The 26,949-nt window shown below is 38.1% G+C and overlaps 1 protein-coding gene across 1 annotated transcript in view; it reads right to left on the bottom strand.

Moving 5' to 3' along the window:
* thsd7ba (thrombospondin, type I, domain containing 7Ba) overlaps positions 1-26,949 on the bottom strand; it is a 273,568-nt gene that overhangs the window by 40,964 nt on the left and 205,655 nt on the right. The window contains exons 15-16 of the mRNA XM_055230668.1: positions 24,638-24,910; positions 22,462-22,640 (exon numbers count right to left, since the gene is read on the bottom strand). Of these exons, the coding sequence (XP_055086643.1) occupies positions 22,462-22,640; positions 24,638-24,910 (452 nt within the window). The remainder of the gene's footprint in view (positions 1-22,461; positions 22,641-24,637; positions 24,911-26,949) is intronic.

Below are 26,949 nucleotides of genomic sequence, written 5' to 3'. Positions count from 1 at the left end.
GAAAACCCAACCAATTGTGGTATCAGCACTAAAGTGTCTTAACAAAATAAAACCTCCACCATCTGTCTAAATCAATCCTTTGTAATCCTCCAAATTGAATTAGATTACATGTTTTCATCATTAAACTAAATCAGAACCACCATATCAAGCCACAAGGTTGATGAAAATAACTCATCTTACTTCTTATTCAATCCAGCCAATAGAGCTGATCTGATACCTAGGCCAATATAATGATCAGGGATTAATGTTAACCTTTTTTGCCCACTATTTACTATGGCTCCACCATAAAAGTTAGATAGAACACCATTAAATATCTTGGTTTGCTTTGCAATAACCGGAAGAGTATCCACAGGTTATATCAGGGTATGGGGTTATATTTGTAGACATGACACCATTTGTTTGTCCATTGTTCAGTCTTTGTCCAAGTAGATGAAGAAATTTCATTGTGTGTCATCACGCTGGGGATGTTTTTCAGGGTCATCAATGGAGGTGGCTTGCAGAAAGAGTAGCCTGCAATCATGCTATGTCTATGAGTTTCTCCAAAATATGTTCCGACTTGAGCTGACACAATCTATCTAAGTTGCTGTGGCTGGAATCAGGGAGAACATAGATGAAAAAATCACACTCAGGGTTCTCAGTACAGTTCTTTTGACAGCTCTGAAAAGTTTCTCAAAGGGATTCCAAGAGTTTTTCTCATAATGAATCTTACTGGACACCTGCCGCCGGTTGCAAACTTGAGTGGAGAGGATGCAGAGGCTGAGCAGCAGTAGAACCAGGGGGGAAATGAGGGAGGTCTTCATCTTGAGTTCACTGATCAACTCCAGAACATCAGCTACACTTTTATGCACTGATCTGCTAAAGGGCTTAGATGCTTGTCCCAACATAGAAATGTGTCATGGTAAAAGTGAAACAAAGAAAAACAACCAGCAAGACCCTATTCATTAACACTGGTATTTTTAGAAATTGGTGGGGTGGATTATCTCCATGGTGATGATAATTTCAGATTGACAGCAGAGGCTTATAACCCTATGGGAGATACACTGTTTTTCAAAGAAAAATCCAAACTTGCCATTTTAATATCATGTCTTTACGTTCTCTCAGCTGACAACAATTGCATATTTAAGGTTTAATAACCACACCACTTTCTGAGGCTATTGTGAAAAAAAAAAAAAAAAAAAAAATCACTTTTGTTTATTTATGCTGATAGGGATGTTGAACTTGCCAGAGCCAGTTTTTGTCTTATGTGGATAGCCATATTAGACCAGATCAATAAATTGGGAATCTGATATTTAAACAGCAAATTGCATCATAAAATTCTGAATTTTAAATGATAAAATGTATATAGTGTTTTCATTTTCATGTCTGAGAGGTGTGTGTGTTTAATGTCTTGTAACGCCAATGTGTCTGGTGCTGTCTAATTAATGTTTAATGCTTTTTACATGTCTTAGGACAGATACAGGTAAAATTTTGCTATTACACCACCTCCAGTATATTTATGTTGAAGCTGCTTGCTGGCACATTGATTAGTATGGACTATCCTGATTCAAATAAATACATATATGAAATTAAATTATGATGTGAACGCAACCTGTTCATCACATCTAGCTAAAAAGGCACAAAAAAGCCTAACTAGTTCTCTGTGGTAGTCCAGTGCCCATGTCCTCCCTGCTCACCCCCTACACAATTCTGTCCAATAAAAAAAAAAAAAAAATCATCATTGCTCTTCTAAATCCAATTATAGCCTTGGAAAAACAATCCAATTTCCTTAGAGCAGGGGTGTCAAACACATTTTCACTGAGGGCCACATCAGCAAAATGTCTGCTCTCAAAGGGCCAGATGTAAAATAAATCTAACAAATGTTTTAACTTGTTAAGTAACTGTTTCTGTATTTATTACTTATACAAGTTACAAATATTGCATAAGCATTTTTTCCTAGATGTAAAATATGGCTGTGTAACTGCATATCTCCTGATAAATTGAGATTTTAAAACCATTATAGTTTTTAATTTACCCTGTCGACGGCCACATGAAGTGATGTGGAGGGCCACATTTGGCCCGCAGGCCTTGAGTTTGACACATGTGCCTTAGAGGGGTAGATGCCTATTATCATCTTTCTTATTATACTATACCTTCCACCTCAAAACTAAAAAGAAACTATATTTAGGTCTAAGTGGCACCAATCAAGTCATTTTCATAACTGTGAACTAAAGGGCAGAGCAGGCTTGTGGCATCCTGTGACTGGCTGAGATGTAGCATGCATTTTGTCTAATTGTCTACAATGAGCAAAGAATGAAAGCACTAACCTGAGCCTGCGTGGATGTCCGTGTTAGCAGTGCAAGACAAGCCAGGGGGAGTGAGAGGGGAGAGAAGACAACGATAGATGGATTAGTATTGTAGTTTTGCAATGATTCAAAATAATGTACACATTTATAGTGTTAGGTACAATGAAATGATCTCAAAAAGTGCATGGCAGCAAACTGGCAGCACTACTTAATTCAATGACATGTTTAAAGAAAATGGGAGTTTTAGTGATATAAAAATTTGGCATATCTTTGTATCAAAGCATTTGAGAATTGGAGATCCATTCTGTGCTCTGCTTTGTACAAGAAAACACATATATTAGTTTTGTTGGTGTAAATTTTGCCAAAAAATAACTACACCTACTTCTGGTGGGGTCTGCTACCTGCCCTTCTCAGCGGAGACCTATTGTTTTACTTAGAATGTTCCATAGTACAGCATTAAAATAATGCAATAAAATAATCCATCTTCATGGTGACACTACCAGGCCAAGTTACATATCAGACCTTAGAGAAGCAAGCTTGATTGTAAAAGTATAAAACTTTCAAGATATTTTTGGTTCATGTTTGCCAAGTTAAGATTAGGGTAATTAGCCAAACCAAATCATTCCTAAATATCCGAGGGACACTACAGAACAGCTGTGATGTGACCAGAACTGCAGTTGAGGATGACTTGAATGAATGAATATGTATGGAGATGTGAGAAGCCAAGGAAGTGCGTATGCTGGTACATGGTCTGTGTTTTTTAGCTGCCACATCTGCCACAGAATTATCCAGACTAGAAAAGGGTTAACAGAGACAAAATTAAATCTACATTTGTATAAAGCCAGGTGGAAAAAAAGTTGAATCACCAAGCTATTACAGGTAAATCCAAGACTTTATCTAGGCCTAAGCCACAACACAATACCCAATAAGCAACGACTCTTTAAAAGTAAGGCAAGGCAAGGCAAGTTTATTTATATAGCACTATTCATACACAAAGTAATTTAAAGTACTTTACAGAAAAAGAAGGACATTAAAATCACAATACAAACAAATCAAACATAAATAATCACAAATAATCATCATAAAATTAACATTAAAAGTTATATGCAGTCGCAGGCACAGCTAAACATAAATGTTTTGAGCCTGGTTTTAAACATTGTCAAACTAGAGGCCTGTCTCACATCTTCAGGAAGACTGTTCCAGGTTTTAACTGCAAAAATCTGAAACGCTGATTCCCCATGTTTAGTCTTGACTCTGGACATCTGCAGAAGGCCGGTCTCTGAAGTCTTCAGAGTGTGAGATGTTTCATATAGCACTAATATGTGGGAGATGTACTTTGGTGCTAGGCCATAGAGAAATTTGTACACAAGCAGAGCTGCTTTAAAGTCGATTCTTTGAGTATCAGGAAGCCAGTGCAGAGACCTGAGGACAGGACTTAAGTGCTTGTACATCCTAGTTCTAGGAAGATCTAAGACATAGAACAAAACTGCAATATAACTATTACAATATTACAGAGCCTGTACTAGATCTTTTCCCATGTATTTGAGCAAAATGTGCAATATACGTTGGATAATCAGCAAAATAAGTCCACTATGTACTGTCTACATCTAATTATAAAGTGTTTTATTGTATGATAATCAGCAAGTGCCTGGTTAGCATGCTAGTTATCATTAGTATTACCGTGATGACCTCTGAAAGTGGTGAAAAGTGCTTTTAAACTAATCATGGTGAATAATTAGGATGCTTGGAATGCATAAGGAAGTAAAATGTTCTATTTTTCACATTTTAATATAGTAAAAATCAGGTGTAGCATCTTTAAGCTAAATCAGAACAGCATAGGGCCCCGAGTTCCACACAGAAGTCACCTCATTTCAAATTTCACAAAATCATAACACTTAATAAAGTCGACCTAAAATGAATAAAAACTCTTTCTCAAATATATAAGACTTTCTAGTGCCATAGGTGGGAATATAAACGTTGTATTTGAAGTGTCAACCCTCAGATGAACTGGCATGTGTCCAATGTGCCCTGCTTCACACTCCAAACCTGGGAATGACTCCAGCTTCTCCCCACACTGAATAAATGAATGAACGAACCACTGATATGTCTCTCATGCATGCAAATGAGAATCACAAGGTTACACATGAAATCCAAATTACACAAGAGCTTTATAATCACTACATAATAGAGAGTGGATATGACATATTTCTTCTTCACCAAATTGAGTTTGAATATATACAAGCACTGACAACCTTCACTAATTAGAGTTAAGTCCTACTTTATTTTGGAGTGGATGTTTTTTCTCTAAAATTTTCAGACTAAAGTCAGGGCATAATTCAAATTAATTTGGGATTTAGACAGATGCTCCATTCATTAATTCTCACTCGGTAAACAATGTATAAAAGCTAATACAGTACAGTACATTATTATTATATATTTTAAATACCAAAGTAATAACTGACACTGTAGTTGTACCCTGTTTAAAACTGCACTATGTAACATTTCTGCTCACCTTCCTGGAGCTGTGATTGCTTGGTTGAAATGTTGCACAGTTTAGCTATCTATCTCCATGGAGACAAGCAGGCCAAGTTACAGGTGAGATTTGTGAAGAGCCTCGCAGTAAGAATCCATGGTGTAGAGGCAACAGTACAATTGCAAGAAGTTTAATGCAATATTCCAGAAAAGGAAATGACATCTCTTTTTGTTACATTTCAGAAATTTGAGTGCAAAGACTCCAAATATTCCAGCACAGATTGCATACAATTATGTGATCAGTGATGATGGTGTTATGTTTTGGTCCTTCAAAGTATCTTCATCATTCAATTCCTGGGCTACTTCAAGTCAGTGAGAAACTGTATTCAACTGACATACCCATCCACCCATCCATCCATCCATCCATTTTCTTCCGTTTATCCGGGGCCGGGTTGAGAGGGCAGCACTATAAGTGGGGACTCCAAGACTTCCCTCAACTGAAATACCTTCAAGACATTTTATAGTCTTAACTCACACTGACCATTATATGTAAACAATCCACACATACATAGGCCACAGCTGAATTATGCTATATGCTAACAAAACAATAGACTAGCCTGTATAGAGACATCTGAACCTCCGACTCTATTTCATTCTGACCAGGAGAAAAACATGCCAGGTAAACATATAGAAAATGCCATTGAAATCTCTAACTATCCAAGTAAAACTCCAACTTCAAAAGCAGCCCACTAACTGTCCGCCAGCTTATAGGTAAGAAAAAAAAAGAACAAAAAAACAATGGGATCTTTGTGGAAATACTGTGGAAATTGGTCCAAGTGGAGATGACCCTTCCAATGCACTGTATACCAATAAGACAAGCAGCTAAAATGTGCCGAAGTAAACAACAGCCATTAGAACAATGCACTACCTGAAATGACGACCTCTGCACAAGCTATGAAAACATTCATGTCTATTGGGGCTGTTATGGGAAATGGTATGATCAAGAGAAAAACGACAAAATGTGGAGTATCTCAGCAAAGTGGAGTAAAATAAGTAAATAAAACAGTGGTGCTGAGTATAGATAGAGAAGAGGCCATATTGAAGCATAAGTGGGATTTTGCGTCCTAACTGTAAGGGAAGTGGAGATGGTTGAAAACTACAGTGCTGATTTCTGTCTGCTCTTTTACAATACGTCACTGTAATCACACTGGGGCTGTAAGATTTGAATTTGATTTGAATGGACGCAATTAGCAAATCACAAAGGCTGCAATTTTTGAAGCTCCATAATTTCCTCCACAAACAACAAAATCCTGTCTTATTCTCCCAAAAATCTGCTAACCCCGTAGTTAAGCTCTGTACAAACATGTTCTGAAATGCGATTTCAGTATTTTTGTCAATTCTTCTGGACTGCAAATCTAATCATAATTGCAATACTTGTCAGAAAAATCATCCATACATCACATCAGAACAAAGTGCAGTGCTGCCGGACCATGCCAAGGACCTCGTCTATGGATAACTAGTAAAAATAAAAACAGCAGTTTTGTTTTGTTCTTGTTTTTTGTCATTTGTGCCAAAGTAGCTTCAGAATACAATATGAACTGTGGGTGTGTATTGGGTTGGGGAAAACAGAAACTTTCAAAGCAATGTCATTTTGATTTCAAGAAAATAAAGATTACTCAAACACACCATTACAGGTGCAAAGCCAGAATCCCTGTCTCCTGTGTCTTTGTTCCTGATTATTCCATCCATGCTACAAATGCAACAAACGAATGAAGTTAAGCTGTATAATTTGCATTGCTCCTGACTATAAAAAAATCTCTCTTATCTTATCTCTCCAGTCGGAACCACGCGCTTTGATGGAACGCACACCATCACCTCAAACTTAATATTTTTTCTGCACTGAAAATGTGACATATGTACTTTAACAGAAGGCGGAAACACAGCTAAAAAGGTATTAAGTAATGCATTAATGACAAGTGCGTGACAAGGGATCAGGATTGGTGAAAAGTATAGCACTATATAGCTTAAGCCTGGGTGACAAAATGATCCGCGCGCATTTCCTGATAATTAGAAAAAAGCATAAAAGCATCTTTCTACATTGCCAAGACTGTCAGGATCAAAGCTTTTGCAATTTATGTGAGACATATAATGCCATATTGGAGGAGAAATATGCATATAAAATGTTAATTCAAATCTAAAAACATTATAAAGTAAATAGAATTGGTAGAAAAACAAAATTAACTTTCACATCTAATAAGTTAAACTAGCTATTAATATTGTCTACATTAGGGAATTTTATTCTACCTTCACCTTCAAAGCTCTCAAAGTGCTTTACATCAAAGCACACCTTTATACACACAGACACTGGTGACGAGGTGGCTCAAGGACACAACGACAGTATCAGTAGTACTATAGGAGTTGGAGTCATGGCAACCTGTAGGTCAGTGGATCTCATCACTTTACCAATGATGTTTATGTCAAGAGCCAGATTCTAAGATCAGTGCATGAATTGTACAATCTTTCATTTATTACAATTGTATTTTTTTTTTTTTTTTTTTTTTTTTTTTTATTAAATGCAAGACAGACATAGTGACCAGTTACGTACAGTAGTGACAAGTGGTGATAAGACATATCAAGACATACCAAGACATAACAAGTCATAACATGGTTTGTAGACGTAACAGCTTTACAATTGTATGTGAAGTCCGTGTTGTGTGTGTGTGAGACGTGTGATATTTCTGTGATTTTGGAGGGGGTAAGATGGGGAGAGCAGAGGAGAATGCAAGATGTTAGTACTAGTAATTCCTAAGTGGGAAAAGAAGATATAGAGAATGTAAATGAGGGGGAAAATGAATAAATACAAAAAATTATAATAATAATAAAAAAAAAAAAATGAATCAGGTGTTGTGATCGGTGAAGCCCAGTTTTTTTTTATTTTTAAATTGTATTATTTATTATTATCATTTTTGTACAAAAACTAGTTTATCGTACTTAAACTTGAACTAACCCTTGTCTTAAGCTGCATACCAGGTTACAGAAAATATATAAATATAAAATATATTGCAATAATTTCAACAAGGTAAACCACAATTTGTATATTTGCTTGTTTACTATAGATGTCACGAAATGAGCTTGTGCTAATACTATGAAATCTTTCGATGCTAAGAAATATTTCTACTAAAATCAACCATTTTTGCTCATACAGTGGTTCATTATCTATGTGTTTTGTGATTCATAAAACAAGCTTATTTGGAAGATTGTGCAGCTATATCTACCAGCATATTTTGCATTTAAATATATCAGTTTGAAATTCTTATAAAGGTATAAAGGACACTTGCAAGTCGAAATATAGCCCACATTTGACAATAGCAATAGACGGAAATCATAAAGAATATAGAGTATGCAGTGCTGGAGGTAGAGTTAACACGTCTAATTTACTGCTGTTGAATGGAAACGCCTGACGCTGCATGGAAATCTATGATGAGGCTTTCATTTAAATGTGACAGGGAGAGGAAATAGCTCCATATAAAAAGAACAGGGTACAAGAGGATCCAGACAGGAAGCTATAATTAAACTACTTGTTTTTTTACAGTTTATTAATACTGGTCTTTTGTGCGTGACATGACCTACCTTTTAAAACTTATTTGAAAAACTAGCACTGTAATTAAATCAAATATATATAGCATATACCCAGACGCACTGAGCAATTTGTTTTTATAATTAGCAGGTGGAAGCTATGATTAACCTTTGTATTTGTGGTAAGTGCAGTGGACCATCTGGATGTCGAAAAGGTTAAGAGGTGGAAAAGTGAAGTGTAGCCTTTCTGGGTGGGAGAGGAGTCATTGTATGGCTGGAAATACTGGCTAGCACTGCAGTTTTAGGGTTGGGCTTATACAGAGCCCGTGCTGTAGCATCAGTAACAGTTAATTACCCCTTGCTGGCACCAGTCTGTTCCACCTGCACAAGGCTGTAGGGGGCGGAAGTGCTAATGAAGAGCAGGGGAAGTTTAGTACTGATGAGACTGAGAGGCAGCAGCAAGAACTAAAAATATTGGTCCTCATTTACAAAACTTTCCTACAGCGAAATTGGGGTGTATATTTGGTGTATGACAAAAACAAGGAGCTCTGCAGGGTTTATCAAAATTGACAAGAGTGCATCGTGTGCACAAATCGCACGGCAGATCTAGAGGTGGTGTACCACATACACCACAGGAAAACAGCTTTTAACTGCATGAAATTGCCCCTTAATATATTTGTTTTTTTAGAATCAGTTGAGTCAAAAATGCAGTTTAATTTCTTGAGTTTGCCCATCATAAGCATATCTGCTAGTTGACTATTGTTGAAGCTACACTTATTTTAAACTTTAAAATACATCCCAAGTTATCACCATAAGCTCATTGCTTTAAATATAAATCAGATGCATGTATAACTTTGGACACAACTCGCTGCACACCAGCCCGAAGCAGCAGCGCCGAGTTAGGGTAACAACAGCAGTTAACGGTGGTAAAGACATGGTTGCAGCACTCACCATAGTGTTCTGTCTCTCTGATATGAACAGGCCTAGGGTTTTGATCCAACAGTGCCATCTCCATGCGCGAGTTCTGACAAAAGCGCAAAGTTCGGATGGGTTTGTCAGGCGGCTTGAACTAGCAAGACCAGTGAGCAGTGGATTGTGTCTGAGCAGTTCTGTCTGCCTGTGCGAGTGCCTGGTTTCGAGGTGCAACAAGGCTATTTTAGTGATATGGAAGTTGAATTAATAAATAGCTAAAATAAAATAAAAGAGTCTCTGCCCCAAGTGGAGGAGTTCAAGTATCTCGGGGTCTTGTTCACGAGTGAGGGAAGGATGGAGCGGGAGATTGACAGGCGGATCGGTGCAGCGTCTGCAGTGATGCGGTCGCTGTATCGGTCCATTGTGGTAAAGAAGGAGCTGAGCCGGAAGGCGAAGCTCTCGATTTACCGGTCAATCTACGTTCCTACCCTCACCTATGGTCATGAGCTCTGGGTAATGACCGAAAGGACAAGATCGCGGATACAAGCGACTGAAATGGGCTTCCTCCGCAGAGTGGCCGGGCGCACCCTTAGGGATAGGGTGAGGAGCTCGGTCACACGGGAGGAGCTCGGAGTAGAGCCGCTGCTCCTACACGTTGAGAGGAACCAGCTGAGGTGGCTCGGGCATCTGCTCAGGATGCCTCCTGGACGCCTCCCTAGGGAGGTGTTCTGGGCATGTCCCACCGGGAGGAGGCCCTGGGGAAGACCCAGGACACGCTGGAGGGACTATGTCTCTCGGCTGGCCTGGGAACGCCTTGGGGTCCCACCGGAGGAGCTGGAGGACGTGTCCGGGGTGAGGGAAGTCTGGGAGTCCCTGCTTAGACTGCTGCCCCCGCGACCCGGCCCCGGATAAGCGGAAGAAGATGGATGGATGGCTAAAATAAAATGTTTATAAATTATTCAATAATAAAAGTTAAATATTCTTAGGTTTTCTGCAAAATTATATGATTTCTTCTTCAGATAAATACAGCGTTTAGCTGTATTCCACGCCCTCATGCCGTAAACCCCAGGGATGAGATCACTTGAGACATGATTATTTTGGGGCATTTCATCACAGATCAGTTAGTATATGATTTGCTCTTTACATCTCATTTTCAATTAAAATTGTAAAGAACACAATTGTAAAGAACACAAAGTCAGAACCCATTATTATATTGTTTTTCATTAGCTGACAACTAACTCCTCATTCCACATGTTTAGTGACACTTCATTAAGCCTTCCTATATATTTATACTAAGCATCCTCATAATAGTGCAGGTGACTGTTCTATGGAAACTGTTCCCATGCACACCAGATGGTCAGGATGTGAACAGACACAGGGCCACACTTCAAAGGCAATTAAGGCAAGATCATGCTGTTTAAAGTACTCTGTAGCAGCTACTGCAGCTCCTGAAACCAACCAAATGGCTTCAAACCAGCCCATACAAAAATGTAAAAACCTTAGCAACAATAAAGCAAGCACAATGCAAAGTATTGCATAAACTTTGAACTCTGTGTTCTAACCTTCACAGGTTGAATTCAAATTAAAGCAGACCATGAGCGAGGTAACTTCTAACAGGGGATGCAATAACTAAACGAAACACTTAATGAGTCGCAGAGGTTATTTATTCAACCTTCTACAGTTCAAATCTAATCATAGTACAGAAAAATTACAAAACACCACTACAAAGAAAAGGTACTTGTGATAAATAACCAAAAAGAATTCTTCCATCTTTCATGTATTGAACACTAAGTATGCATTGTGACAGGCCTATTCTGCACATACACAAATTTGTTTTTAAAGTTTTTTGAGACATTGAGGAAGCCTGTTATTTACTGTAGGCCATAGGCAAACCCTAGACAATGGCTTGTTTCATTCATGGACAGACACTGCCAGCTATGAGCCTTCTTACAAACGTACTGTTGTTTTTGGGATGTTATTTTGGTACTTGCCCTAGAGGAGAAAAAGTCAGAAACTGCATGAGGTTATTACAGTTCAAAACACCTATTGAGAATTTTAAGCGGGAGTAGGGTTGGGTGATGTAAACATATTTTTTCCTCATATTGATCAATTGCAATTTTTGATAAAATTTGATTTTGCGTTATTCAAAATGAATGAGAAAATAAACAATAGTGAATGGTTTTATATAGCGCTTTCCACCTTCAAGACACTCAAAGCACTTTACATCATCGAACCACTCACCTATTCACACACACATTCAAACACCAGTGGATGCAAACACTGGGGGTGAGGTGGGTTAAGTCTCTTGCTGAAGGACACAACAACAGCATTCATCTATGGGATGTTGGAATTGCACCTCTAACCTGTGGTTTTGTGGGTCTGACCACTCTACCAATGATGTTTATGTCAAGAGCAGGATATGAACCGCCAACTTTCGGATCAGTGGATAAATGCTCTACAAACTGAGCCACTCTTGCCCCAAACAAGACAGAATTAGTCAAATGTATTTCCCATAAGTCTGAACTCTGCACAAGCCACATTTTACTGACAGAGACCCAAAAGACCCAACCATTGCACATTAGAAAAATACAATTAAAATGTGCACAGCCCTAACTGCTCAAATTAATGAAACAAAGTCTTTTTGCCACAAGTAAGACATGCTAACCGCTCTGCCACCTGTTTTGCTATCCTGGATCGTTCAACAAGGGCCCGTTATAGCACATCTGTAAAAAGAAACAAAACAGCTTCACCGACTAATCATTGTTTAAACAGCGGTGTATTTACAAGGAGCATAGAAAACCCCAGAGGAGAGCAGATTATCACAAAGCTGCCAGCACCACTCGCCCTGTGGCTTAATTCAGTCTGCCAAATGCACAAACATCCACCGCAGCCAGACCAAGACAAGTACTTGGCAGCAGTAGGCAGTACCAAATGTTTCACTTGGTCGAGTCAAGCAGCGGATTAAAGCCATCATCACGAGGACACACACAGTTCATATACGAGCTCAACATATTCACAAATGTGGACCAAAAACAGCTTGTTGTTTTCCAATAGCCCCAAGAGGTAAACTGTGAAATATACGAGTAAAATGGTTAGCCACAACCAAACGGAATACATGTAAGTGAATGAGGGAGAGCCAATTTGACAATAAGCTGCAATGTAAATAAGGTAAAGTTGTTGAAAATTAGTAGGATTTCTAAATGTCTACAATGAAACTAACTGAATTATAGATGATAGTTCTATTTATCCATCCATTTTTTCCCACTTATCCAGGGCCAGCAGTCTAAGCAGGGACTTCCAGACTTCCCTCAGATACTTCCTACAGCATGTTTTATTTAAAATATCATAATTATAAAGCAATCACATTTATCGCTAGGTGATTCAAAACCTAGCCTAATTAGCTAAAGCGCAAAGATGCACTATACAACTTTTTTGGTGACAGATCCACCAGGAGATGTTGTTGTGCTGCCTAGAATGTTGTGTGGCATTTATCGTAAACAGTTAATGTCTCCACTGAGATGAGCAGGTGAACCCAAAAACTAATTTACTCATCACATCGAGAATTCATAACATAAATAATGCCTAAACTACAGAAAATAAATTGTTTAATTATTATATTGTTATTGTTTAATTTCTGTACTGGATTATGGAGATATAATATACATGCAGACGTGAGCCTCTACTTTGAAACCTGTAGATACACTCTTTCACTCAGCCCTTCATTTCATAGGAGGTGATGAATTTAAAACCCATCACTGTACTCTGCTGGAATATCTCATTTGCTCATTAATCATTGATACAGGACCATTTAATACAAGATCACGTAATTGTCAGTCTAAGGAACTCACTAGAACTTAGATGGGAAAGGGGGCTTTTGGCTGTTTTGCTTACTAAATATGGAATATATTTCGAGGACAAGCAAAACTGGATACTTTGGTGCCATAATCTAGTGATAAACATTTAAACTCACACCTGCACCAGTCAGTTTTTATGTTTTAAATTGACTTATTGACACTTATTGTTTTGTTTTTAGTTCTATATTTTCTGTATTTGGACAGGGTGCAAATGAAAAAGAGAGTCTAAGTGCTCTAATTGGGCTCTCCGTGGATAAATAAAGATAAATAAATAAATTTAAAAAGTAAGATACATACATTCAATGCGAATTATGTGAAACATTCTAGGAAAGTCCATAGTATCAAGTAAGGGGCCATCTCTCGACCAGAAAAGTTCCATAGTACACCTTTAAGAAACTAGACTGATTACATACCTAATACCCAAAGTGTTAATAAATCAAATCTTTATAGTCCAGTCACGTTGTATTGTTTTTAACTCTATATACACATTTTAAAACACACTAAGCAAAAGAATCTGATTGCAGAGTCTTTTCCCTGTTCCTCTGACTTGTGCAGATACACACACAAAAAAAAAAAAAAAAAAAACACTGCTGGAAAAAAACAAAACAAAAACATATTGATTTCCTGTATTCTATAAAGAGGAGCTTGTGTTTCTATTGAACTTAACCACAGACTCCTATTAGCTACAGTAGCTGCTGAGCTATAAAGTGAACAAATATGACAACTGTGTTACAGAGGCAATAGAGGCAGGCTGTTTTGTATGACTGACCTGTCAATACAACCATTAGACATGCTGTACAGTGGAGTGATGCAACTATGCACAGAAGAATTGAACTTTTAATAATATAAATAGTAATAATAACACATTTTATTTAATTTGAGTCAAGGATACTGTACAAAACAACAAATAAGCAAAAAATTAAAACAATAAAAACAGATATAAAAAAAAAATGTACAAAGGCTCTCTACCAAAGTATATGACTATGAAGATGTGAAGTATATGCAGACATGTGCTAGCAGTGCTGTCAGTGATCACAGTAGATAGACTCATAACATACAATGAGCTGTACATGAATTGCAGATGTGCCATTGAGCAAGACACATCTTCCTCCTTGTCTCTGTGAATGTGCAAGTGTGTGCTTGGTGAAGGCAGAGAACCTTTTGCAGTTTGCTCGAAGGCTGAGAATAAATGAATAATAGAGTCCATTGTAAAGCAGTTAGGGTGCCTTGGAACTATCGGTAATAACATTAGTATTGGCTAGAGAGGCAGAGGTAGTGGTAGTAGTAGAAATACTGTAGTAGTGCTTTGCTTACAAATCTGCAGGGATTTCAAGCTCAAGATACAAGATTTAATGAATGTTTCGACTAACTCTTCAACCTTATTTCACATTTGTATCTGTATTGTCCAATAAACCCCAAAAGGAAAAAATACTACAGTAATAGTAGATATCTATAGTGCTGTCAACAGAAACATACACTTGCTTTAACTAAAAAGTACCCAATGGTATTGAGAACTTGTTCCATGACCACATAAATAAATATATTCATGTTAGTGTGTATAGTCTTCTAAAGCAACATACCTGCAGCGGGACAAGTGCACAAGCTATAGGTAGAAATGGTTTGCTGGTGGATGGGGAAAACAATGTCTACAGAACAGACAGGAATGAGCAATGCAAGGCCCCGGACATTACCATTAAAAAATACATATCTACTGTATCTGGTGGCACTGTGGCTAGGAGCTAGTCAATATCAGACCGCGATTGCATTACACAGGGAAAGCACACTTGATATTCCTGCATTTGGTGGCACAAAAGTTGCAGAAGGCATGATGAAATTCAAATGTCTCCTACAATTATACGTCCAATTTGTGTGTTTCTCTGGGAGCGCTGCGTTGACATCTGGAGGCTGAGTTTAAAGCAGTCTCTGGAAATGCACTCTCCTAACATGGGCCCTATAGAAAATAAGTAACCATGCCTTACCACGCACTTATAATGGCTGTAAACAGTGGCTGATAACAAACAGCCATATTGAAACCTCGGAGAACAGACTGTGTATATCAGATTAGACTTTTGGTGTACTTTTGTAAATTACCCAAACCCAGTTTTACCTTGCCATTGTAAGTTTGCCTTCTGATCACCACTGGTTAGCAATAGCCCTGTGAAATACTATACTGACTTATTGTTAAATATATGAAAGCTGGAACAATATGTTTTGGGCCTCAGTATTTATCATGTGTACTTTTTCTTTGCAAAAATGGGGAGATTTGGTGTGTTTTTGTTGTAGTACAAAATGATTTGAACTGTAGAGGGGTGAATTTGTCCTTTGTATGGCTAATTATTGGTACACTCTGCCATTTATTTGCTGCAGCTCATGTCTTTTAATGAAACAGTCTACTGTAAATTTCGGACTATTGAGCGTACCTGAATATAGGCCACACCAGCAAAATTTTAAAAAAAGAATACATTTTGGACACATACAGGTCGCACTTAAATATAAGCTGCAGGTTTTCATTTTGTAACATGAGATATGTACACAGAAAGACGGTATGCAGAGGTATTTTTTTGTTGTAATTTTAGACGTGCTGTTTTTCAAAATCAGCAGTACGGCACGCCACGTCATCAACATGGGATGAACATATGCGCATGTTTAGAAAATAAAACAGCACCAACACGGGCCATCTGCTTTTATTTCCTCTGAAGGATTTTGTCATCTTTTTACATTGACTATGTTCTGTGCCGTCTCCAACATCGCACCATTGATTCCTTAATGCTAAGCTAACATGCAGTGGCTCTATTTCCTTCTTTAATGACCAGATCCATTACTAAAAACTAAAAAGCTGCATTATATGCATTTCTTTGTGTGTTTTCCATGATGAGGATGTGTGCATGATGAAAAATCAAAACTAGTGTATTCTTCAGCGCATAATCACTAGTGTTTACTGCTAGAGAGTGCCCCCCGGTGGCCATTAGCCAGTAAAAATCTGTAAATTAGCTGCACCATTGTATAGGCCACAGAATTCAAAGTGTGGGAAAAAAGTAGTGGCTTATAGTCCGAAATGTATTGTATTTAAAATGGTTTACTGGGATTATCCTGCATTCATTATATCTTACTTGTGGTTTCAGTATTATCGCAGTATTTCTCTGTAGCAATATATCAAGCTTCATGTTTCTACCCTCTCTCTTCCCCTTTCACATTTCAAGCATTTAGCTATGCTGTTCAATAATACATTCCTTGAGTCAGAAATTATCCAGAACATTTTTGAAATGCATTCTGTCGGAGTTCAATAAACACTGTCAGTCATAACCATCACAACAGAAATAATTTCAAAAGACTACTTTAATTGCGCTGACATCTGCCATTTAAAAGTCAAATCAAAACGGTATATTCTACAGCATGTTCATTAAGAAGCAACTTAGCAGACTACAGACTTCAGATCCTCTTTGTTGTACTTACTGTAGTGTCAAATCTGTCCCAAACACATTTCGTTAACAGTGAAAGACAGACACTTTGGAGCATGCATTATTCATCACATTACACTGGCCCTTGATCAGTTTTTGCAGAACACAGGGACTTGCATAGACTTGCTCATTAAGACTTCCCAGTTTACTTTACAACTCCTACACGCTCCAGTTGACATAGTGGTCATTTTTGCTTGTTATTTTCAACACTGACACTCAGGCTCTCCCGTCTCCTCACTCTGTCTATCTCTCTCCATCTTCCTAGCACATGGAACCCCGGGACAACTGGAGGAGTAGTGATCCACTGTAAACTGCATGTGTGTCATTTCCACTCAAGGGAGCCTGGCTGGAGGCGCAGCGGGGACAACGAGTGCCACCGTAGGAGATGATGACCATTACGGGGTTGGGAGTTTATTTTAGCTTTCTGTCCATAAGTCACTGGTGTGGAGCTTATGATTATGAGTCTATAAGTTGCTTTGTTTATTTCAGCCAATAGAGTTAAAATAACAAGATGTTTCATTTACAACAAATATATAACACTATACATATGTTTAATCTCACGCTGCCTGTATTTTCTTTAGTCATGCTTGCTACGGTCAGTTTGTCTGTAATGAGTGATTTGACTTTTTTTTCTCAATTAGCCACACAATATGAGCTAAGATGGGTTTTGAACAGGCTAAATGGTAAATAGTCACATTTCCACCTTCAGCTCACTCAAAGTGCTTTACATTACACACACACATTCATACACCAGAGTCAGTGGATCTGACAGCTCACAGCTACAAGATTCAAACCACCAACCTTGGGATCGGTGGACAAACACACTACCAACTACTCATGGCCCTACTACTACTCACAACCGTATGGACACAGTTACTACCATATATTATAGCTGTTTTGACAAGCTGCTTTCAAATTATGTTAAGGTTTTTGTGTATTCTATGAATTTAGTGTTTACATACTTAAAGCATTTGGGAGAAATACATTTCCATTTCATTGCTACTTGCATTGTAATAAGGATAATTTGCATGTATGAAATTTAAATTACGAGTATGAGACATAAACATATGGTCTGGGTTTGTATTTTGTATACTAATCTACATAATAAATCTGCAAATAATCTACCAAGAAAATATTATATGTGCCAAAGTACTCCTGAGCAGCTGAACATCTGCAACATCAAGCTTGCTAAAGCCTTACCAGCATACATAAAATACTCAATCTTTCTAAGCAAAGATACTTTCAATTTTAAAGGTCCCATATTAAAGGTCCCCAAAATAGACTCCTATGAGCTTTAAGCCATATTATGTTACTTCATCAAAAACATACCTGGAATTGTGTTTAGTTTCATTCACACCTTTATTATGACTGAAAGGTTTTTATTCTGTTCTCTTCTGTTTTAATGTTAATTATATGATGATTATTTGTGATTATTTATGTTTTGATTTGTGTGATTTCAATGTCTTTCTTATTCTGTAGAGCACTTTGAATTATCTTGTGTACGAGTTGTGCTATACAAATAAACTTACCTTGCCTTTTATTAGTCTATATCTCCAAAGCTCAAAATGCTCTGCTCCACCTTGTGATGTCATGCAGTTACTTTTTACCATTTGTTTAGTAGAGAATGGAAATTCAAGGTCTGAAATTATCTAACTAATTCTAGTGTAGGTGTATAGAGTTTAAAAACACAGTGGAGCACTTCCTGTATTACTACGACATCATAAGGTAGAAAGGAGCATTTTCTGTTTAAGAGAAGACCAGCCTAAATATGCAGCGTTTGCGTGTTAAACTTGTGTGAACGGAACAAAACAGAACTCCATGTATGTTTTTAATGAAGAAACAACCTTATACCATGGACAGTGAGAATTCTAAGGCTAACTGCTATGCATTATTTTATATAACTGCACAGATAGTCCAGCAACAGTTACTCACTGTTCTATATCACTACGCTGTGAGCATCACAATAGCAATGGGTAAACAAATGAACTACTGTTAGGAGGGACTAGCTTCAACTAAAAACAGAAATAACTCATGCTCTGAACATCCACAGACAGCCAAAAGGTTGTCAGATTTAAAAGTGAACTATTTTCAGTTGGTGGGACCATGGCATAAGCAGATTAAACAACTTGGAGCAGTACTTACTTATAACATAAATCAGAAAATAGCTTAATATGAGTCCTTTAAACTATGTCAAATACTGCAAGATAGCAGTCCACGTAATGAAATACAATTCATAATACAGTGTTTGGCAGAAGCAAAGAAGACAATTACCTAGGGTTGCTTAATGATTTGACTGTTTGGTTAGAAAGAGCTCCAAACTACACAACTGGGGCAGCACATTCAGAAAAGATGGCTGTTTAGCTGTAACGATGATAGCTTTAATTAGCCTGACTGCAATTAACTTACTTCCACATCTGCTTAATTTGCCAAACATTCTATGCAATACTGTAGATGCAGTGTGTAACTAAATGCATGCTTGAATAAGGAATAGGAGAATGAGTTCGAGGCATCTGGGATGAAATTCCAACATATCAACATAGGCAAACAAGAAGGCACTTTAGGGGACAAAATAAACTAAAAACATGCAGCACCTGACTAACACTAGCTTAGGATTTGGAAAAGGGTCCATGACTGCTCTGCACAAGGGGCCCCAGTATCATTGAAGGACTGGTCAAATGCAGAGGATGTTCCTCTATGGGGACAACATAGTGTAACTCGATCTTAAAACCCTATAACGCCAAACGTATCATATTTGATACATGAGTTTTTCAGCCCTCTACTTTAGCAGTGTGATTTTGTTTTGTGTGTGTGAAAAAACTGATGTATACAATCAGATAAATGCAATGCACAGATAATCCCACAGGGGGTAATAATTTATGTATTAGAGGGCCTTCCAGTGACACAGCAAGATTTAGATTTAATTCCTAAACCTTATGGGCACTTCTGAAAAAAAGTGCCTGGGATTTGTGAACAATTAATATGCCTTGGTTTGTCAATAATAATAATAATAATAATACATTAATTCATTTTTAAAAGCCTGGGACCAAGAATATACACAATATATCACGAACCTCCCCGAATTCACACGGGAATGATTGACAGGTATCAAAAAGATGCCTACTTACAAGAGAAAAAAAAAAAAAAAAAAAAAAGAAAAACCCCAGATTTCTGCAGATAGGTGACCTCCTTCATTTCACATGCGTCACTAAAAAAATCTTGTCTTTGGGCCTGCATCAAGGCAAACGGAGTGAGTCGAGAACAGACTGATATCCCTCTGTATTAAAATTACAGACAGACATCATTCTAGACTTGCAAGGCAACTATAAATGACTCGATGCTGTTGATGATGCTTTTCTCATAGAAGGATCTAGAGAGATTTAGTGCTCCTCACAGACTGCCCTTGTGGCATTGATGGGTCAAATGCATAGAACAATTATCACAAGAGGAACCATGAAGTCTACTTAACCTTAATAAATGCAGCAAAATGTTCTAACCTTTACTTCTTATTACAAAATTAAATTCTCCTCTTCACTAAAATTCAAAACCGTGAGGGCCGAGAGTGTCTGTAGAAGCAGCTATTATAAAATGCCTGTGTTATGACGAGGCAGTACAACGGGGGGGCATATAGGGCTTGTTAGCAGGCACTTAACCATCTGTACACAAGCCTCCACACCATACACAGAGGAGATTTCCACACACATTTGCATACTGACCTCTACAAACCCAAGTGTCCTTTCCGGGCCATTCAAGCGTACAAGCGGCCTTCATAAAACAATTCGCCTCTTCAAAACTAGACCCTATGGGAGAAGTGCTGTCACAGAATAAAGCTCCAGTATGGAATATCAAAACCAGCCCATCTGTCCACATCTAACACTGGACAAGCAAGTCTTTGTAGCTTATGTTTCCATGCCAAGGAGCACGGCATGTCCGATAATTTTACCTGCTAAAAGAGGGGGATAAACAGGTCAGAAGTCCTGCAGTGGTTGATGCGTAATGTGATATTTCATTGAAATGTTACATATGTTAAGTCAGTGGTTGTCAAAGGGTGGTGTAGGTGCTGCTGGTGGTACAAGAACTGCTGAATTATATGAAAAAAGGTCTTATTTATAATTATTTGGGGCCTAAAATTCCATATGGACTGTTGCGTTGTAGAAGAAGAATTGACTTATTACAATTTAGAAGTTATGTTTTGCAATTCTTCTTTTGAAAGCACTGTAAGCACTGAAAGCATGTAGGCTAAACTTTACTCCAGGTTTTGAAGGCAGAATGTGTGCCCATTTAATTCAGAACAGAATTGCTGAAAGATTATTTTTATTTTATTATTTTTCATTAATATATATTTATTTTATTTATTTTTTATAGCTAATTGGAGCAATAATTTTAATCATGAAATGTGTTTACTTGCTCAGACTTATTTTTCAGTGCTAGGGTAAGTTGGCTATATCCTTGCTTAGGTCTTGCTCAGTTACTTTTGTGTTTTAGTCCTGGAACAGACCTTCTTTAGTCCTGGTTTAGCCCTTAAATCTGGTTTTCTTAGTATCTGTCTGTTTGTGTCTAGATTCATTCCACGTTTAACTGCTGTTACACCCCCATTTTGCCCTATTTTGCCATGCGTATATTACTGATTGAAATATATTAATAATAAAATAAATAGTATTCCCCATGGTGATAGTTAGACATTCGCGCATATCGCGGATTCTTCTCGTTGCCTATGAAAGTGAGGTAACAAGCACTCCTACTATGGGAACATTGTGTGGATAAACAAAACTTGAGATCCAATTAATGAAACCATTTTCTGCATTCAGCGCAGGAATGACAATTTCCCATAGATATAAAGTGATGTAGCGGGAAGTCGCAGTGAGAATGAACATGGATTATGAGGTCAAATTTATATTTATGGTGTTTCTATATATGAAGTGAAAGCTATAACCCCATGGTCTGTAAGCTGCCAGTGAGGATGAGACAAAATTGCAGCAAGGCATGAAAAATAAATGAACAGAATATAAGCGATCGGGAGAAGGTGGGCTGAATGCATTTTATATTTACTTGACATAGACTGCCATAACCTGTAGTTCATTTTTTATTTTTATTTTATTTTATTTTATTTTATTTTTTTATCAGGAAGATATCATTGTATAAGTTTTATATTCTACAGGAGCTTAAAGTAACTTTACTCTTCCATAAAGGGTTAAGAGCTTTTCCATTTAGGCCTACATCTGCGTAATCCCTCAGTTGTCCAGGTATGATCCATAGCAAAAGAATAATTCTATTCTGTCAACTGGATAAAAGTTTTAGAGTGAAGACGTTTTGCCACTCATCCTTTTTATTTCAGTTCTGGTCAGATTGCTGGTGGACACTGCTATATATCTGAAGGGAGAGCTAACCACAGTGAAACTAACACACTATTTTGTATACAGTTTCTGTTTGGTAGCTTGGTCTATTGAACTGAAGTGTGAACTGTGGCTGAGTCGTTTTTGGATAATCGTTCAGGCCCCTAATGGGTGCTTTCACACGTATTAGCATACTGGCTATCACTGTTGTTTTCCTTGTTTCGATTTAGGTCTGAGAATGGAGTTGTAGACAGGAGATAAATGATGTCTACAGCCCCCCCTTCCTGTTCCACCAGCAAACCAATCAGAACTGAAGAGGCCACTTGGATGAGTAGGAAAATGTCTTCACTCTAAAACTTTTGTTCAGTAGACAGAATTGTTTTTTTTTTCTTTTGCTATTTAGGACTATGACAATTTATGAGATATGTTCTATACTATAATGTTTTATGTTTTATGTGAATTGTCTAAAACTACTCAAAATACCAGCTGGAAAAACAGAAGAATTAATGATTTGCTGTTACTACATAGAGGACAATGATGTATCTATTAACCTTCTATCTCCTGGTGCATTCCTTACCTGGTTCTTTAGATCCAGTTTGGGGCATGGTCGACCTCCATTGAAAGCCTTCTCTCTGAGCCATTTAGAGCGTATTTTCAGTCCGCTGCCACAGGAGGCGCTGCAGGCTGACCATCCAGACCAGTCGCTCAGCTTACAGTCCAGTGGGCAGGGGATGTGGCAGAGCTCCACCATGAAGCCTGTGGTCCAACAGAGGCCGAGACAGGAGAGCAGAGTAATTATATGGGCCCCATTGCAGTGAAGATGGCATTTATACTGTCAGACCAGTAGACCTCTATAACACACTCACAACAAAAGACTATTATTGCACTAATGAGTGCCTCGAACAGTGCCAAGCCATCGCACTGAGAGGAAATTGTATAATTGGTTTGTTTTCTATTTTAGTTTCCTTCCAATATCAGCATAACTTTGAGATAACAACATTTTTATTGTTAATTGCCTGCTTAAAGCGATTTCATTAAACGCAGAAAATTAGTCTAATTGTCAATTCTCAAAGGGCAGAGATTAAACCCAGTTCATGTATAGTTGAGAGGTGAGTTGTAATAACTTATTTGTATTATTTATTTCAAATTATATATATATATATATATATATATATATATATATATATATATATATATATATATATATATATATATATATATATATATATATATATATATATATATATATATATATATATATATATATATATATTCCAACAGCCTTATTCTCGAATCTCGCCCATCTCAACTATCGGCCAATAACCTGTCTCTTCACAACATGGAAGCTCATGTCAGGCATCATCACGGCTAAGATAAGTGGGCACATGGTCAATACATGAGCACAGCACAGAAGGGCATTGGCAAAGATACCAGGGGAGCCAAACACCTGGTAGACCAAACAGTCGCCTAAGACTGCAGAACCCGTAAGACCAACCTGTGCACTGCCTGGATTCGTTACAAGAAAGCTTATGACTCAATGCCACCCACATGGATCACTGAATGCCTGGAGCTGTACAACATCAACAGGACTCTAAGAGCCTTCATTGCAAACTCATTGAGGTTGTGGAAAACCACCCTTGAGTGACCATCAAATGTGGCACATACCAAGGAGATGCACTGCCCTCATTGCTGTTCTGCATAGGTCTGAACCCCCTCAGCCAAATCATTAACAAGACTGGCTATGGATACCGACTCAGGAATGGGGCCACCATCAGTCACCTCCTCTACATGGATGATCAAGTTGTAGGCTAAGAATGAGCGAGACATCGACTCACTGATCCACACCATCAGGATCTACAGCACAGACACTGGAATGTCATTCAGGCTTGAGAAGTGTAGCCGTATGGTGACAAAGAGAGGTAGCCCACACAGGAAGGGTTTCCCTCCCAGAAGGGACAATAGCAGACATTGAGGACAGTTGTCAGTTGCTTGGTATCCCACAAGCAAATGACAACCTTGAAGAGGAAACAAGGAAAACAGCCACGGCCAAATACCTCAGACGAGTAAGGCAAGTCCTAAGAAGTCAGCTCAATGGCAAGAACAAGACCCAGGCAATAAACAGCTACGCCCTGCCAGTATTCCGATACCCAGCAGGAATCATAAGCAGGCCAAAGGAGGAGATACAGACCACAGATGTCAAGACTCTTGACCATGCATGGCAGGAAAGCATACAGTTTCGAACTTACTATATCAGAAAATTCATCACAACAGCATGTCTGCTGGGTCAGATGATGCAAATTTTCCGTGCCGTGTCAGGATTGAGTTCACATTGCACATGGGGCTGCAATGCAATATTGTTTATCGTGATAAAAGGGATAGACAGTAATCATTCATAGAACATTTTGTAAGTGTGTAATCGTGATAATTGCCAACAAACCATTCTTCACCAGAATCTGCAGAAAAAAGCTACTCATCCACAGGGGAGTCAACAGGGGAAGACAAGCCGTCTGTTGTATTAGAGACGAGGTGTATTGTTCCATGCCTAATTGTACATTTTAATCACTTCCAGGAGCATTAACATTTGAGAAAAGATGTGAGCTGCTAAACTCATACTCAAGAATTACATTTCAATACATATGAGTAGAGGCCTTAACTACAGCGTTAACCAGTTCTTTCTGCAAAAAGGTAAGGCATTGTGTTGTGGACAGAGGACAGTTATTAGTTCATTAATTGCTGCCATTAATTGGCGTTACCTGTCTCTGTGCAGAGGGTGGGGTTGACTGGACGTCCGCTCTGGTCCATACAACCCACAGCTCTGTACCTGAGCCCCTGCCCACACTCTTTGGCCTGTCGCTGGCTCCTCCACCTTTGCTGCTGATGCCCCCTGGTGGTGGAAGGGTTTGCTAGGAGGCACTCGGACCAGTTTCCAAAAGGCTGGGACAGGAGCTCATCACAGGGACATGTCTCAGACTCCTCCAATGGGTACAGCTTCTCATCTGTGCACTGCTCCCTCTTTTTACTGCGGCCTGAAAAGGGAACGACAAGTTGGTTAGGAGGAAACGTTTAAGGTTTGAATTTATACTAAACCAGAACTGGGTGAAAACTGGGGCAAAATTGGATAAAAGTTAGTTCTAAAAACATAAAATAAACAGGATCAAAGCAAGTTTAAGCCTGAACTAAACCAATGCCAAATAAGAGCTGAGCCAGGAATAAACCAACATTAAATTCAATACCAAAATTAAACCATTACAAAACCATGTCAAACCAGTACAAAATGAAGGCCTATTATAAGACTTATAAAGGGCCTGATTGACTTCAAAAGAGAAAATGCAGAAATGTTGAGTTTTGCTCTATGTTCTTCTACAATATTAAGACTTTAAACACATCATAATGTGAAAATATAAATGCAATTTATGAAAAGAAAAAAAAAAGTAAAAACAGATTGTTCTACATAAACCAATGTAATTAAATACCCAGCTGCCTCAATGCAAAAGCTAAAACTAGCAAAGAAGATTATTATATTTTAAGAAGATTAAGTATCACAATGTTACTCCACATTTTTAAATCAGTACTACATTGAATACACCATACCACCATTGCCAATTGTTAGGTCCAACACACGGCTCTCCCAAAGCCTCAAAAATGTATGTTACAACTGAAACGGCATTCTATATTTTAATCTTTCATGCAGCATTTAGGACACACAAAAGACAAGATTTCCACAGAGAAAGACATACAAAGTTCCTTTTCAAAAAATCTCTTCCAATCTCTCCCCAGACTCACATTTATTGCCATCTTTTTCTTTCACACAGTTTCCAACAGGCACAGAGCTGCTGTTTATTATTAATGATCAGCTGAACACAGTATGCCTTTGATTTGAGAGGCCGGCGATGCAGGAGAACCAAGCCCTGCACAGATACAAAAGCAGCCTGATCTTGGGTCCAGGCTAACGCAGGATTTTCACATTAAAGACACTTATTTCCTTTAGAAGGCTCCTGCTGGTTCTTCTTGATGCTGATTTATTGATTTATTTCCCCCTAAGGTGCAGGCAGCAAGCGCTTGTTTCAAAATACATCTTACCCATTGTGTGAGAGAGAGCAAACACACACTTTCTGAAAAGATTTGAGGTGAGCCTTACTAGAACATAAGTACCAGGAATCAACAAGGGCTGAACCTGGAGTAGAGTAGGATTAAATAAGGACAGAACTGGAGTGAATCAGTATAAGACTTAATTGACAAGAAATAAACCAGGTCTATACCAGAACTAAACCAAGACTAAACCAGGTCTTTACCGGGGCTAAAGCTATAGACTAAACCAAGTCTATACCAGAAATAAACCTATATAGTCAAAGATACAATAAGATAACCTTGATTTGTTTCACAGTGGAGAAATTCCAGTGTTGCAATGCAAAGTTTAAAAACAGCAGGAGAATAGACCAGACCTAAATGGGGTCTATATCAGAATTAAACCAAGATTATACCAGCTATATAGCAGAACTAATCAAAGACTAAACTAGTTCTATAAAAGAACTGAACCAAGACTAAACAAAGTCATCCCAGAACTAAACCTAGACTAAACCAGGTCTATGCCATAACTAAATCTAGAGTATACCAGATCCATAGCAGAACTAAATCAAGACTAAAGCAGGGCTGTACCAGAACTAAACTCCTGTCACTCTATGAAGCGTAAAATGATTGCCAGTTTCTTCTTTGTGTTGAGATAAATCAGTCCTGAATATCCCAATTACATGACTACATTCATCGTTCATTATTTGATAGACAGTTTCATTAGGCCCATTAAAATACTCTTGACTTGGGGCCCGTGTAATTACTCATCCCCATTATTTCTGATGATGATTAATAGATGGCCACGTGATGCTGCAGCTGGAAGGCATGCATTTCTTTAGACTGTGTCACTTTCGATTTGAAGACTGGTAACAGATACGGGGCGTCAAAGCTGTCGGGCGCTGACAAATGCTCTCTATGATGGATTGTCTGCTCACAACACTGGATTACATTATGTGCAGCTGTATCTCAATGTATTTACTTCACAAGCACATCAGGT

Source organism: Periophthalmus magnuspinnatus, chromosome 21 (genome assembly GCF_009829125.3).
Source record: "Periophthalmus magnuspinnatus isolate fPerMag1 chromosome 21, fPerMag1.2.pri, whole genome shotgun sequence".
NCBI classification, from domain to species: domain Eukaryota; kingdom Metazoa; phylum Chordata; class Actinopteri; order Gobiiformes; family Gobiidae; genus Periophthalmus; species Periophthalmus magnuspinnatus.
Note: the sequence above shows the minus strand (reverse complement) of the source record. Positions and strands in the feature narration are given on the sequence as shown.